We start from the raw sequence: 14,768 nt of genomic DNA on the forward strand, positions 1-14,768 counted from the left end.
GCCTAAAGCAGTAAGCATAAAACATAGCTTAAGCAGAAACTCTTATTTTCTGACCCCCTAGTCCAACAAGCAAAGGCACTTGAGACCACAAACAAATGTGCACACTTTAGGAACTAAACCAGCAAAAGGAGAGAGGATAAAAAGTCAAAGTTCTATGGTATGGGACACATAAAAAGTTTAGGTTATCTCCTCAAATGATACTTGAGAGTCAAGCAGTGATAGAAATAATGAGTTAAGACTTTTGAACAGAAGCTGAAGTGGTTACTTTTAAAAAGCCAGTGCCAGGGTCTTGACCTCTTTTCATATTAAGTCTTACTGGAAACCAGCTATGGGGAACACAGCAGTAAGTAGCAGAAATCTTGCCAAAGTTCACAGTTCTACTGATATGTATACCACTTAGCACATCAGTACATAAAGGGCACCATTCCCCAAGTAGAGATCTACATTTTCAAACATTTTTATGAAAGCCAATAAATTGTCCACTGGTATCTTTTCCATCTCTCATAATGGCTTCTATTTTCTCTAGAACAAAGGACACTACCTGGAAGTATTTTTTTGAGATTTAACAGTCACAATTTTTAAATTAAAAATACACAAAGCTTAGAAATTTGATAAAATTGTAAAAACTTAAAATGCACATAAACCAGACCCACATAAGATTAGCTATTACTATAGTTAGATCCTAGTATTACAAATATAAAGTAAGATCCAATTAGCCTCAATTCTCCATTCTATAAAGGAGCGAAAGGAAGCAACATAGAGTACAGGAATGACCCTAGATCTCTGAAGCCAGAAAAATCTGGATTTATCGATGACTTGGCCTTGACCATGTGTGACCTTAGAAAAGGTACATTACACTTCCCTAAGCCTAAATGTTCTCATCTTTTTTATAATATCTACACTGAAATAATATTTAAACTACTTAGAACAGATCCTGGTACACAGAACTCAACAAAATTAGTTTCCTTCCAGTGGCTTTATGAGGTTCAGATTCACAAGGGGACAAAATAAATTCACCCTTGTTTCTCCATAAACACAAAATAGATGACTTTCACTCTTGAGTGGCTCCAGGGAAAATAGCATTATTTTTCTAACAAACTGGAATGACAGAAAATTAGTTTAGCCTTTCCAAGCACCTCAGCCAGTATTTTAGGTTGAGAAAGTAATAAAGTACCTTGAAGGACAAAGATCTCTTAGTTGTTTGGAAATTATTCCAGCCTGAAAACATTCTTCTACAAATCTCTCCAGCACAGAGTATGAATATGGGACATCCAGATTAATGTCCGGAATTTCATTATAAATTCTCTCATAACCCTAGAACAATGAAATTGTACACAGAACTGTTAGCCCATATGAAATACATGCCATACAACTCATCACTGTCATCAAGCTATATTTAAGGCCAAATGTTCATATAACAAGACTAAAGTCAGGTCTGAACCTTGATAAGTACGGATAATAGGTACATTTGTTATAGGATGTTTTATTTAAAACTGTTCTCTCAAAAGATCTTCAGGCAGACATCAGACACTGGACATATTTCTTCCCCATCTACTTCTCTATGTACAGGGGTGGGCAAAAGTAGGCTTATAGTTATAACACAACACAATAATACAGAATACACTTTCATGTACTCAGAACTGTAAACCTACTTTTGCCCACCCCTGTACATTTACATTTTTTAAAAAAGAAAAGAACTTCCAACATTTCAATAGCAATGCATACAATTTTAAATAGGAATAAATTAAGTACTTTTAAGTCTAATTTGCTAAATGAAATGTTCATGTTTCTCTCTAGATATAAAATAGAAATTATTTTATCTTAGAAACAACTCCTGAGGAAGAACACACATCTTTTTTTTTTTTTTAATCCTCACTTGAGGACACCTTTCCATTTTTTGTTCAGATAGAGTGGGAGGGAGAGAGAGGAAGAGAGAGAGAGAGAGAGAGAGAAACATCGACGTGAAAGGGACACATCAAGTAGCTGCCACCCGGACGACCAACCAGAGCCGCGGACAAACTGCAACAGAGGTATGTGCCCTTAGTGGGAACCGAACCCGGGTCTCTCTGGACCATAGGCCAACGCTCTAACCACTGAACCATACTGGCCAGGGCTCTTTTTTTTCGGTACATGCCCCTAGCGGGAACCAAACCCAGGACTCTGGTCCACAGGCCAACGCTCCAACCGCTGAGCCAAACCAGCCAGGGCCACAATTACATTTTTTAAAATGCAGGTTAAAAAACTGATTGAGCCCTGGCCGGTTTGGCTCAGTGGTTAGAGCGTCGGCCTGCGGTCCGGAGAGATCTGGGTTCAGTTCCCGCTAAGGGCATGTACTTCGGTTGCAGTTTGTCCCCGGCCCTGGTTGGTCGTGCGGGTGGCAGCCACTCGATGTGTCCCTTCACGTCGATGTTTCTGTCTCTCTCTCTCCCTTCTTCTTTCTCCCTCCCACTCTATCTGTACAAAAAATGGAAAAATATCCTCAGGTGAGGATTAAAAAAAAAAAAAAAAACTGACTGAAGCCCTGGTTGGTTTGGCTCAGCAGTTAGAGTGTTGGCCCAAGGACCCAAGAGTCTCAGGTTCAATTCTGGTCAGGAGCACATACCTCGGTTGCAATTCAGTCCCTGGCCCTGGTCAAGGTCGGGCTGGAGGCAACCAACTGATATGTTGCTCTCACAATGATGTTTCTCTCTCTCTCTCTCTCTCTCTCTCTCTCTCTCTCTCTCTCTCCCCCTTCCCTCCCTCCCTCCCTCCTTCCCACTCTGTCTGAAAATGGAAAAATATCCTCGGGTGAGGATTTAAAAAAAAACAAAAACGATTGAAGTGTTGTTACTTTTCAAGAAATAGCTGCAAGAGATTCAAACATAAACTCTGCCATTTTAAAAAAGAAAAACTATAGACACACACATTACTACTAAACATATCTAAACATTAACAATTCATATCTTTATTTAATCATTACATATTTAAAGTATAAGCCTAAAAAGTATCCAAAATAATGTTATACTTACTCTTTTCATTTGGTCTAAAGTAATGGTAGAAGATTTCCAAAGGGATTTTAATAAATCCAAAATCATTTTAAATGTACTTTCTCCAGTTGACTCCAAAACCATTACAATGGCCTAAAAATTGAATGAATGTATGAATGTATTGTGATCAATTCATGTAAGAAACTGCTCCTAAAATGTTATCAGATCCCTTTTCTCTAATATATAACCATAATAACCACTATAAAAAATGTAAAAACAACTTTCTCCATTAACATTTTTTTAATCCTCACCCAAGTATATGCTTTTTGTTGATTTTTTTAAAAGAAAAAGATATATGTCATTAAAGAAGCATTATGTCACTGTAGTCCAAAAAGAATACCATAGCCTTAGCCAGTGTGGCTCAGTTGACTGAAACATCATCCTGTGTATCAGAAAGTCTTGAGTTCGTTTACTGGTCAGGGCACATACCTAGGTTGTGGGTTCTATCCCCAGCCAGAGTGCATGTGGGAAGCAACCGATCTGTCTCTCAAAGTGATGTTTCTCTTTCTCTCCCTCCCTCCCTCTCTAAACTCAATTTTTAAAAAAAGGAACACAATAATCATCTTTGGGATGTCAAAGTAACCTTACTTCATATACAAGCTCATGGTGAAAATGAGGTACTTCCAGTTCCTTAAGGCAATGTTCAGCTTCAGATATGTCTCCAGAGAGTAAATACTCTTTCAGCAGCATATCAATCTATTAAATTGAAAAATTGAGATGTGTTAGAATTTGATTTTTGAAAAAATTGTGCTTTGCCTCAAAGATTTACTTACCCTCATCTCAATGTATTACATGACAGAATCACAGGTTACAAACAGCTGTCTAAAAACTTATATCCTTGATATGACACTATCATAACAAAATTTTTTCATGCTTAAAAAGTAAATCTCCAATTTTTAAATGGTTCATAATTATGAAGAAAATGAAGTGATTCAGGCCACAGTCTTCGCGGAGAGTCGCCGTGGTTTCCTGCTTGAACAGTGCTTGGACGGAACCCGGCGCTCGACTCATCCCCCTCAGCCACCTGATCCAGCCTTCGGCCACCTCCTCACAGCACCTCGGACATCCCCAAGGCCCCGCTCCAGCGCCGCGCAGCTGCCTCTCCTTAGCCGCCCACCATGACATCCACCGCATCCACCTCGCAGGTGCGCCAGAACTACCATCAGGACTCAGAGGCCGCCATCAACCGCCAGATCAACCTGGAGCTCTACGCTTCCTACGCCTACCTGTCCATGTCTAACTACTTTGACCGCGATGATGTGGCTTTGAAGAACTTTGCCAAATATTTTCTTCACCAATCTCATGAAGAGAGGGAACATGCTGAGAAACTGATGAAGCTACAGAACCAACGAGGAGGCCGAATCTTCCTCCAGGATATCAAGAAACCAGACCATGACAACTGGGAGACTGGGCTGAATGCTATGGAGTGTGCATTGTACTTGGAAAAAAATGTGTATCAGTCACTACTGGACTTGCACAAACTGGCCACTGACAAAAATGACACTCACTTGTATGACTTCCTTGAAACTCACCACCTGAATGAGCAGGTGAAATCCATCAAAGAACTGGGTGACCATGTAACCAACTTGCGCAGATTGGGGGCCCCTGAAACTGGCCTGGCTGAGTATCTCTTTGACAAGCACACCCTGGGAGACAGTGATGAGAGCTAAGCCTTAGGCTGGCTTCCCATAGCCAGGGGGGTGACTTCCCTGGTCACCAAAGCAGTACGTGCATGTTGGAGTTACCTTGACCTTTTCTATAACTTGTACCAAATCATCCACTTACATCTTTTCATTTGTACCATTCCTTCAAATAAGGTAATTTGGTACCCCAAAAAAGAAAAAAAAAAAAATGAAGTGATTCAGTGTGTCTTAATAATCACTGAGATTTACAAGTAGACTTAAGATGTACACGGCCTGAGTTGTGACCATAATTCTTTAAGGCTCCCTGTAAAACAAGGGATCTTAAATACCACTAGAGGGCACTAACTGAAAGTCTCAAAATGAATATTTATAGTGGCACAAACCCTGGCTTTCATCAAGATGACCTTAATATTGCACTGGGAGCCAAAAAATAAAGTATCAAGGCTTTACTAAACAGGGTAAAGATTTCCATATACTTTTCTCTACAACTGAAGATTTGAAGCCCAGCATCTAAAACGATGATCAGTAATTCAGCTTCCCATTATATATACAGCTAAAGAGGCAAAATCTCATCTTTCCTATTAAAATTTATACAATAGCCCTGGCCAGTTTGGGTCAGCGGTTAGAGCGTTAGCCCACGGACCACAGAGTCCTAGGTTTGGTTCCCGCTAAGGGCACATACCTTGGTTGCAGTTTGTCCCCGGCCCCCATTGGGGTCGTGTGGGTGGCAACCAATAGATATATCTCTCTCTCTTCCCCCCCCCCTCTGCCACTCCCGCTCTACCTGAAGATGAATGTAGAAATGTCCTCGAGTGAGGATAAAATAAAATAAATTTCTACAATAACATCTATGGCCCCAGAGAAAATGGCGAAAAGCCCCTGGCTGGTTTGACTAAGCGGTTAGAGCATCGAACCATGGACCAAAGAGTCCCGGGTTTGGTTCTTGCTACAGCCACATACCTCAGTTGCAGTTCATCCCTGGCCCCAGTTGGGGTCGTAAGCGTGGCAACCAGTTGATGTCTGTCTCTCACATCGATGTTTCTCTCTCTCCCTCCCTCTCTCCCTCCCACTCTATCTGAAGATAAATACAAAACTGTCCTCGGGTGAGGATAAAAAAGAAAATGGCAAAAAGTTTTTCAGTAATGAGAATGTCAACTAGGAATGTTATTCCCTATTACATTACCTGTTAAAATCAACTTTGCACCTAGTAGATTCTCGATGCTGGCTAACTGAAAAAAAAAATCTCATGTGTCTCTACTTCATATTTCATATTTCTACAAAGCATTTCATAAAAGGTAAAATAAAATTTGATTAACAGTACATCCTGATAATTCCTATTATGCTTTGAAAAGTAAACCTTTAAAACATGTCATTTGAATAACATTTTCACTCTATACTTAATATTTATTATTTAAATTATATTACTTAGTTTTTTAACTCTGTTATATAACAATGTATTTAAATGTTTTCCATCAGGTTCCATGCATTTTTGAAACTGATGAATTATGACTACATGTATACATTTCTAAAAGTCCTCTTTGTCCAACTCACCCTTCCATGTAAAAGTAAATGAAGATCCAAATAATGTCAAAATGAAATACTGGGTAGTTTTACTTCAATTTTTATCTTTTTTTTTTTTTTATCCTCACCCGAGGACATTTTTCCATTTTTTACTCAGATAGAGCGGGAAGGAGAGAGAGGAAGAGAGAGAAACATCGACGTGAAAGGGACACATTGAGTAGCCGCCACCCACACGAACCAACCAGGGCCGGGGACAAACCGCAGCCAAGGTACATGCCCTTAGCGGGAACCGAACCCGGGTCTCTGCGGACCGCAGGCTGGCGCTCTAACCACTGAGCCAAACCGGCCAGGGCTTCAATTTTTATCTTGACTGAGGTTTTTTTGTCCAGATAATTTACATACATAAAATAGTTTGGGAGCATCTCCAAATAATAATTTTGGGCCCTAGCCGGTTTGGCTTGGCAGTTGGAGCGTCGGCCCGCAGACCAGAGAGACCCACGTTCGGTTCCCACTAAGGGCATGTGCCTCGGCTGCGGTTTGTTCCTGGCCCCGGCTGGGGTTGTATGGGTGGCAACCACTCAACGTCTCCCTTTCACGTCGATGTTTCTCTCTCTCTCTCTTCCTCCCTCTCTCCCTCCAGCTCCATCTGAAGATAAATGCAAAAATGTCCTCAGGTGAGAATTTAAAAAATATATAAATTAATTTGGGGGAGTACAGATATTTCTCAACTTACGATGGTGTTATGTTCCAATCAGCACATTGTAAGTCAGAAATACATTTAATACACCTAACCTACTGAACATCATAGCTTAGCCTAGCCTACCTTAAATGTGCTCAGAACAACTTACATTAGCCTACAATTAGGCAAAAATCATCTCACTTCCACTGCCCAGCATCACAAGAAGGTATTATACTGCACATATCTCTAGCCCAGGAAAAAAAATCAAAATTCAAAGTAACTTCTACAGAATATATATAGCTTGCACATCATCAAGTCAAACCATCTTAAATTGGGGAAATATATTACCATCTTAACAATATTAAGCCTTCTAATCCATTAATATGGATACCTTTCTACTTATTTAGGTCTTCTTTCATTTGTTTCAACAATGTTTTACAGTTTTCAGTGTATAAAACACTTTTAAGTTTATTCCTATTTTCATCTTTTTTATGCTATTGTAATTATTTTCTTACTTTCATTTCATATCATTCATTGTTAGTGTGCAGAACTAAATTGAATTTTGTATATTGATTTTATATCCTATACCTTGCTGAATTCACTTATTAGTTAATAGTTTGGCTTTTTGCTTTTCTTTTTTTGTGGATTTGGTTTTCCTTATACAAATCACGTCAGCTGGAACTAGAGATTTTTACTTCCTTTATAATCTAGGTATCTTTTATTTCATTTTCTTGCCAAACTGCCCTAGTATCTTGGCTGTTTTTATACCTCAATTTGTTCTAATAATTTTTTAATTAAAAAGATATTGCAATCATGATATTATGAACACCAACCAATCTATCTTCACACAAAAGCAAAAATGGTTAAAGCTCTAAATTTTAAGTTCGTTAGCACTCAAGGTATACATATCATTAAGACATTAAGTATCAAAACTATAGTCACAAATAAAGATTATGCTCTAAAATTAGAAGCAAATGAACTATAAATCTTCTAATTTTCTTAAAAGCCTGCAAATAAGATTAAATTTTTTTGTTTCTTGACATAGAACATCATTTTACTGCCAGGAAAAAAATAATCCAAAAACTAAATATGGCATTTTAATGTAATATATTAATTACTTTTTCTTCATTTAAGTATGGTTTTACTGATGATTTAAAGAAAGAGGGGGAGAGAGAAAGAGAGAGAGAGAAACATCAATGTGAGAAATGTCAATCGGCTGCCTCCTGCACACCCCTCACTGGGGAATCGAGCCCGCAACCCAAGTATGTGCTCTGGGAATTGAACCAGGATCTCTCAGTCCATGGGATGATGCTCAGTCCACTGAGCCACACCAGCTGGGCAATTACTTTTTCTTTAAAGCATGCATACAGGTGGTGAACCTCCTTACAAAATATTACCATGTTGATCGACTCTCATGTTCATAATTCATCATTTATAACCTGAGACTATCCAGCTTCAAATTGCTCACACAAATATGGATATTTATTGGTAACTACAAAGTCTTCTTTCAACAATATTCGAGAAATTTTAAATACCAATATAAGAAAAAGAATTCATGCATACCTTTGAAGTTCATATACAGCTTTCCTTAATCATAAAAGCTCTTTAACAGTTTTATTTATTTATTTTTTTATCCTCACCCAAGGACATTTTTTGGTATTTTGTTCAGATAGAGTGGGAGGGAGAGAAAGAAACATCGACGTGAAAGGGACACATCGAGTGGTCACCACCCACACAACCCAATCAGGGCTGGGGACAAACTGCAACCGTGGTACGCGTCCTTAGTGGAACCGAACCCGGGTCTCTCCAGACCGCAGGCCAACGCTCTAAGCGCTGAGCCAAACCGGCCAGGGCAACAGTTTTATTTTTAAGTCAAGGAAAACCATACAAATTTAATAACAATTATATAATTATTGGATAACTTATAGCAAAAAAGTATAAAGCCCAATATACAAGGATTATTCAAGTTTCCACTTACAGCTATAAGACTGAACTTAATTTTTGTCCAAAAAATTACTAGAGGGCATAGTTTATTTCCCTAGAGGAATACATATAAATTAAGTTAAAGATAATAACCAATAGTTACCTCTTTAACAAGATGATTAACAGACTTCTGCCCACCTCCAGAGCCCCACACGCTATCTTTGCGCTTTCCAACTTTAGACATACTCAGGAGCACAGTAGCCTTGTCCAGAGCAGCCCTACCAAAAAAAAATTAATTTAATTTTGACATTTGGACATGCTACAGATTGACTAAGTCATAGACAACGTTAAAAAAATCACCACCACCACCATAAAATTCAAGTCTTTTAAAACACTTTTTAAAAATAAAAAGCTGGGAGAGCAAAATTAAAAGTTGCTTCTCATGTTAATATTCTTATACTCTATTATTTTCATTTCTCAGGCAACAAAAACCTATTGTTATTACAAAATACTTATTTTACTAAATTTTACTTTGATCCATGCCTTTCCCACCAGAGCAACCATTCCACTATGACCTGAAGTAGTCCTAGAAAATTAACATCTACACCTAAGAAAACCTAAGACATGGCTAAGTCCACATCTAATTTGAACATAGTTTTAAAAAATCATATAGCATTAACTCCCAAATATCACATTTAGCTTATAATTATACCAAAGAACAAGAATGAAAAACATTATTTAAGATTTCTATAACAAATATAAAATTGAAAGGGGACTTTGTTATAATATTGTCCATCTTATTATAGATTAAATAATTACAGAATGTTAAAACCTGAAGGGACCTTAGAGATCACTCTAAATTCAATCCTTTCATTTTATAAACAAGGAAACTGAGGCCCAGGAAGAGTGGCTTGACAAGAAGATGGCTAATGGTTTAGCTATAACCCAGAACTTCTGTATTACAATACTGTTCTCTTCCTATTATATCAGGCCAACAATCTCTCAATTTTAACAGTAGAGAATACAAACAAATGACAAATAGATATCCACACTGTCTGATTAAGTTATGTGTCATTTTGATAGAATCCTGTAGAATTTCCCCCCCGTTTTGAAATTCTGAGTAGGAAAATTAATTTACTTACCTGGCTTGTACACAATCTACAGTTCCTTTGTAACTATCAATATAGGTATTACATAAAATTCCATCTCCAACAGCTCTAGCAATAAACTGGCCCACCAACTACAATAAGAAAAAAGCAAGCTATATAAGAAAATCTAAAATAAACCTTCATAGGATATAATTTCTAAATACATAAATGATGAATGGTTGAACTACATAGTCAATACCTAAAACAGACTGGAATATTTTAAAATAATCTATTCAGCACCTACTAATTATGCTTGGCACACACTCCCACATCTTAACCTTCAAGTGACATGGTGGGGAACACATCTGTTTTGCTCAGTACTGAATCCCCAACCCTTACCTTGCACAATGCCTAAAACAGAGTATGTGGTCAAAAACACTTGTAAGTCAGTGACTTAAAGAGAAACCTCTTCTCTGGAAAAAAATTAATGGGACTAGGTTTATCAAAAAACTGATTAAAGAAATTTATCTTATGGTGAAAAGTTATATAGAAATATCTGAAAGTATATTCATAACATTATTTCTTATAAAAACTGGAAAGAACTTTAGTGTCCAACAATAAAGGTACGGTTAAATGGTGCATATAGCCCTGGCCGATTTGGCTCAGCGGTTAGAGCATCAGCCTGCGGTCCAGAGAGACCTGGGTTCGGTTCCCACTAAGGGCATGTACCTCGGTTGCAGTTTGTCCCGGCCCTGGTTGGTCATGCGGGTGGCAGCCACTCGATGTTTCCCTTTCACGTTGATGTTTCTCTCTCTCTCTTTCTTCCTCTCTCTCCCTCCCACTCTACCTGAACAGAAAAAAAAGAAAGGGAAAAAAATGTCCTCGGGTGAGGATTAAAAAAAAAAAAATGGTGCATATATAAGATGGCACTTAGGAATTAGCCTACCTATGCTCTATTCCTAACGTTTAAGTAAAGTACTCCTACCTTGATTTAAAATTTTGGTCAAGGAACTAGAAACAATTCACACATTTTTTATGTCAAATCAGAAAGTCATATTATAAGGTCAGCATGTATTAAGTCTAATAAAAGTATAAGGCTTTGAGAACAGAAACCTAAACAGAAGCATAAAACCATACATTTTCTAATTATTTCCCCACAAAGCTACAAAAGGGAACAGTCTTACTTATGATTACTTTTATAAATAAAGATTCGTTGAGCAAATTCAATCCTCAATAATAACAATCTAGATTTTTTAAAGATCCCAGCTCATAAAACAGCTTACTTCATATATTGAGAGTTTATAGACAGGGGAAAAAAAGTATTACCTAAAAACTATCAGAGCATTATGGGGAAAGTAAGATATAGAATTATAGTATGATGAAAACTATGTTGAAGGGGGAGCTCAGGGAAAATAACACTGAAATGTTAGAGGGCTATCTTTGTGTGATAGGAAATATGGGTCGTAGTTTCCTCTTTCATCTAATAAAATATCCTAGGAATATATATTATTTCTATAATTGGAAGGGTAGTAGGGGAAGAGAATGAACAAGAAAAATCATACAAACCTGTGGTGCTCTAGGAGTATCCAATGCTAATTCAGGTAGATCTTTCAACAATTTATCAAATGATTTTTCTACATCATTTGTGCTCATTACTGTTCCACAAAGGTCAGAAAGAAGCTTAGATGTCATTTCTCTATGACTAGCCTTTCCCTCCAATGCCAAGGACACTGCCAACACTGGTACTCCACTTTTCATTTCACCAAGATTTAAATCTCTTAGCATTTCCTATTATAAAAAAAAGTATTTTATTTTTTGAAAATTCATGATTATTTATGTCCTTACCACCTCTCCCCATTTGGAAAAAATCAGAGAAGCAGTCCTATTTTGAGGGATAGGATAAATATATCTTACTCCAATGTAAACTGCATATTGACCCACTTTGTCAAGCTTTAATTGTCTGAACATCGCTGAACACAAGAATGTGAATTACAGCCTTGGCCAGGTAGTTCAGTTGGTTAGAGCCTCGTCCTGATACACCAGGGCTGCAGGTTTGATACCATGTCAGGGCACATACAAGAATCAACCAGTAAGTGCTTAAGTGGAACAACAAATCAAGGCTTTTCTCTTCCTTCCTCTCTAAAAATCAATCAATTTAAAAAAATATAAATTACACCTAAAATAGTTTATTAAACCACGTAACCTTGCTAAGTTTGGTGTTAGGAGTTAACTAATCCTCTGCCTTATAATCTATTCACATTATTTCTAGGAATACTGCTATATAAGCATTTATAAGAAATTCATTTTACATTATCATAGCTATTTATACTCTACTTTTCTTCAAAGTTTTCTCTTCACACAAAAATTTACTTTATACTGTCATGTCAAGTTTAAAATGAGATCTTAAACCATTGTTTTTAAGTGGGATTATTGTTTTAAATGTTGGAATAAAGTCAAAATTTTCTATTAAAAATATTGCCCTGACCTGGCCAGTGTAGCTCACTAGTTGAGCATCCACCCATGCACCAAGAGGTTGCCGGTTCGATTCCCAGTCAGGGCACGTGCAGGAGGTGGCCAATGTTCTCTCTCATTGATGTTTTATCTCCCTCTCCCTTCCTCTCTCTCTCTAAAATCAATAAAGAAAAAATATTTAAAAATATATGTATATTGCCCTGGCTGGTTTTGCTCAGTGGTTATAACATTGGGCCCTGGACTGACGGATCTTGGGATTCACTCAAAAACACATGCTTGGGTTGCAGGTTCAATCTCGGCCCCAGTCAGGATTGTGAGGGAGGCAACCAGTCGATGTCTCTCTCTCACATCAATGTTTCTCTCTCTACCCCCCCTCCACTCTCTCTAAAACTCAATGGAAATTAACAACAGAATTAACAACAAAAATATATACGTATAATAGCAGCTAATACTTATTGACTATTTATAATATATCAGTCATTATAATAGCCACTTTATTTTATATTATCTTATTTAATACTCAACCCTTTGAAGGGATATATTATCACCATACGCATCATAAACAAAGCACAGAAAAATTAAGTATTTGCTGAAGGCACACAGCTGGAATAAACAAGTTGGAAATGGAATGTAGTCATTTTGACCCTAGAGGCTAAATTCTGTTACTTAGGTACTAGAGTACCTTCCTTTTTACTTTAAGTTTTCTCAGAATATTTAAATCATGGTATATTACTAAAGGAGTGCCAGTACTATTTTCACAAGCCCTAAATGGTGTCCTTGTTAACTGTCTCTTCCCACTCCATCTTTCTCCACTGCACCTGAACAGCTAAACCATTGCTTTTAAACATGATACTCCTCCTTCCTTAAAAACTCTCTCCAACCATCTTACCATGGCAAATTCTAACCATCCTTAGAGGGCTCAGAATCATCTTTTTTATTACTCTCCATTTTATGCTACCGTAACACTCTGCTCATAGTACTACTCAGTTAATGAACACATAGCATACTATGGGTCCCATGCTAGGTAGATAAGAGGTTTTCAACCGCCCCTGCCCTCCTAGGACTTAGTTCAATTTTTCTTCTATGTTTCATAGTATATTTTAATAATATTTTATCATTGTTCTCATTTCACCGAGCTTCAAAGGGGCAAGAATCACCTACTAATTTCTCCACATGGAATGCACTGAACAAGTATTTGTTTCACATTCAAATTCAACAAATCCAAAGATATCAAATCTTCATGGTATCAGACAAACCAAAAAAGCCTAATCTGAATTAAAAGGATCTAAAAAGTCTTCCAAGAGTTGGTTGCAATTTTATTACGTTAAGTCAGTAAAATCCTAATAAGAAAACCATTAATTTTATTTTACCCTTTTACATTTACTTTATGAAAAATTCATAACACAGTAAATGTTCCCATAACAAATTATCAATTTGTTATCTTGGTTTCTGAATACATTTTTTGAAGGTCAAAAAAAATATATACAACTTAGGCAATTTTAACTGAGATGCCAGAAGAGGCTTCAAACGGTCCATAAATACCTTGAAATTGTTAAAATTATATAAACTATCAATTATAAATATCTTATAATTATAAAAGTATTGTGTTCTGTCATTTTTCAGGTAAGGTAATGGCACATAGCTCTCCTCAGATCTCAAATAGGTAAGAATTCATCTAAATTTATGAAATTTTACTCCATTACTTAGTTAGAAATTCATTTATACAAAATTCTTATTCAGCAATCCAAGATCATTCTAGATAGAATGTTTTGCTTTTAACAGTGTTATGTATGAAATAAATTATAATTGCAACTTTAAACCTACTGCAACTTCATTAGTATCTCCATGCTCAAAATATTCCTGTATGATTGGTGTTAAAGTCTTCTCAAATGCTGTTTCATCCAAAGGCAAAACTACAGTTTCATAAACACAGTTCTCCTGAGGAGGGAAGGAGGAGAGTTATAAATTAAAGAACAAAATATTCAGATAAACTGAAACTGTTTTATAATTCTATATTCCAACTGATAAGTGATCCCAATTCTGGAAGATAGGACATGCTTTCATTACTTATAGAATCTGTCACTGTTCCTTTACAAAATCTAAATATAATAAATCAATTAGCACCACTAACCACAGTAAATATGACTTGCTTCCCAACCTCCCCAGTATCTTCTGTTAATTCTTGATACCTCTCACAAAAGAAATCCTTCCGTGACCAGAAAGTTTTAAGATGGCTTCTGATCATACCTAGTGTTTTGGAACCAAAGCTTTCATGATTAGTATTACCATAATAAAAGTCCCTATAACAAAAATCTATGTAGTAGTGACAAATAATTCTCTAAGGGAAAGCACTATTAGAAATTTCAAAAAGAAGTATCCCTCTTCTATGCAAAAATCCCTGAAATGTTTACATGCA

At 36.9% G+C, this 14,768-nt stretch overlaps 1 protein-coding gene and 1 pseudogene across 2 annotated transcripts in view; one reads left to right on the top strand and one right to left on the bottom strand.

Annotated features, from left to right (window-relative positions):
* PDCD4 (programmed cell death 4) overlaps nucleotides 1–14,768 on the bottom strand; it is a 28,853-nt gene that overhangs the window by 1,382 nt on the left and 12,703 nt on the right. For both annotated transcript variants that reach the window (XM_036265392.1, XM_036265391.1), the window contains exons 5-11: nucleotides 14,177–14,290; nucleotides 11,447–11,668; nucleotides 9,935–10,032; nucleotides 8,956–9,070; nucleotides 3,615–3,722; nucleotides 3,009–3,119; nucleotides 1,175–1,314 (exon numbers count right to left, since the gene is read on the bottom strand). In XM_036265392.1, the coding sequence (XP_036121285.1) occupies nucleotides 1,175–1,314; nucleotides 3,009–3,119; nucleotides 3,615–3,722; nucleotides 8,956–9,070; nucleotides 9,935–10,032; nucleotides 11,447–11,668; nucleotides 14,177–14,290 (908 nt within the window). The remainder of the gene's footprint in view (nucleotides 1–1,174; nucleotides 1,315–3,008; nucleotides 3,120–3,614; nucleotides 3,723–8,955; nucleotides 9,071–9,934; nucleotides 10,033–11,446; nucleotides 11,669–14,176; nucleotides 14,291–14,768) is intronic.
* LOC118632624 lies at nucleotides 3,927–4,766 on the top strand (annotated as a pseudogene).

The sequence above is a fragment of the Molossus molossus genome, unplaced genomic scaffold (assembly GCF_014108415.1).
Source record: "Molossus molossus isolate mMolMol1 unplaced genomic scaffold, mMolMol1.p scaffold_m16_p_17, whole genome shotgun sequence".
NCBI lineage: Eukaryota > Metazoa > Chordata > Mammalia > Chiroptera > Molossidae > Molossus > Molossus molossus.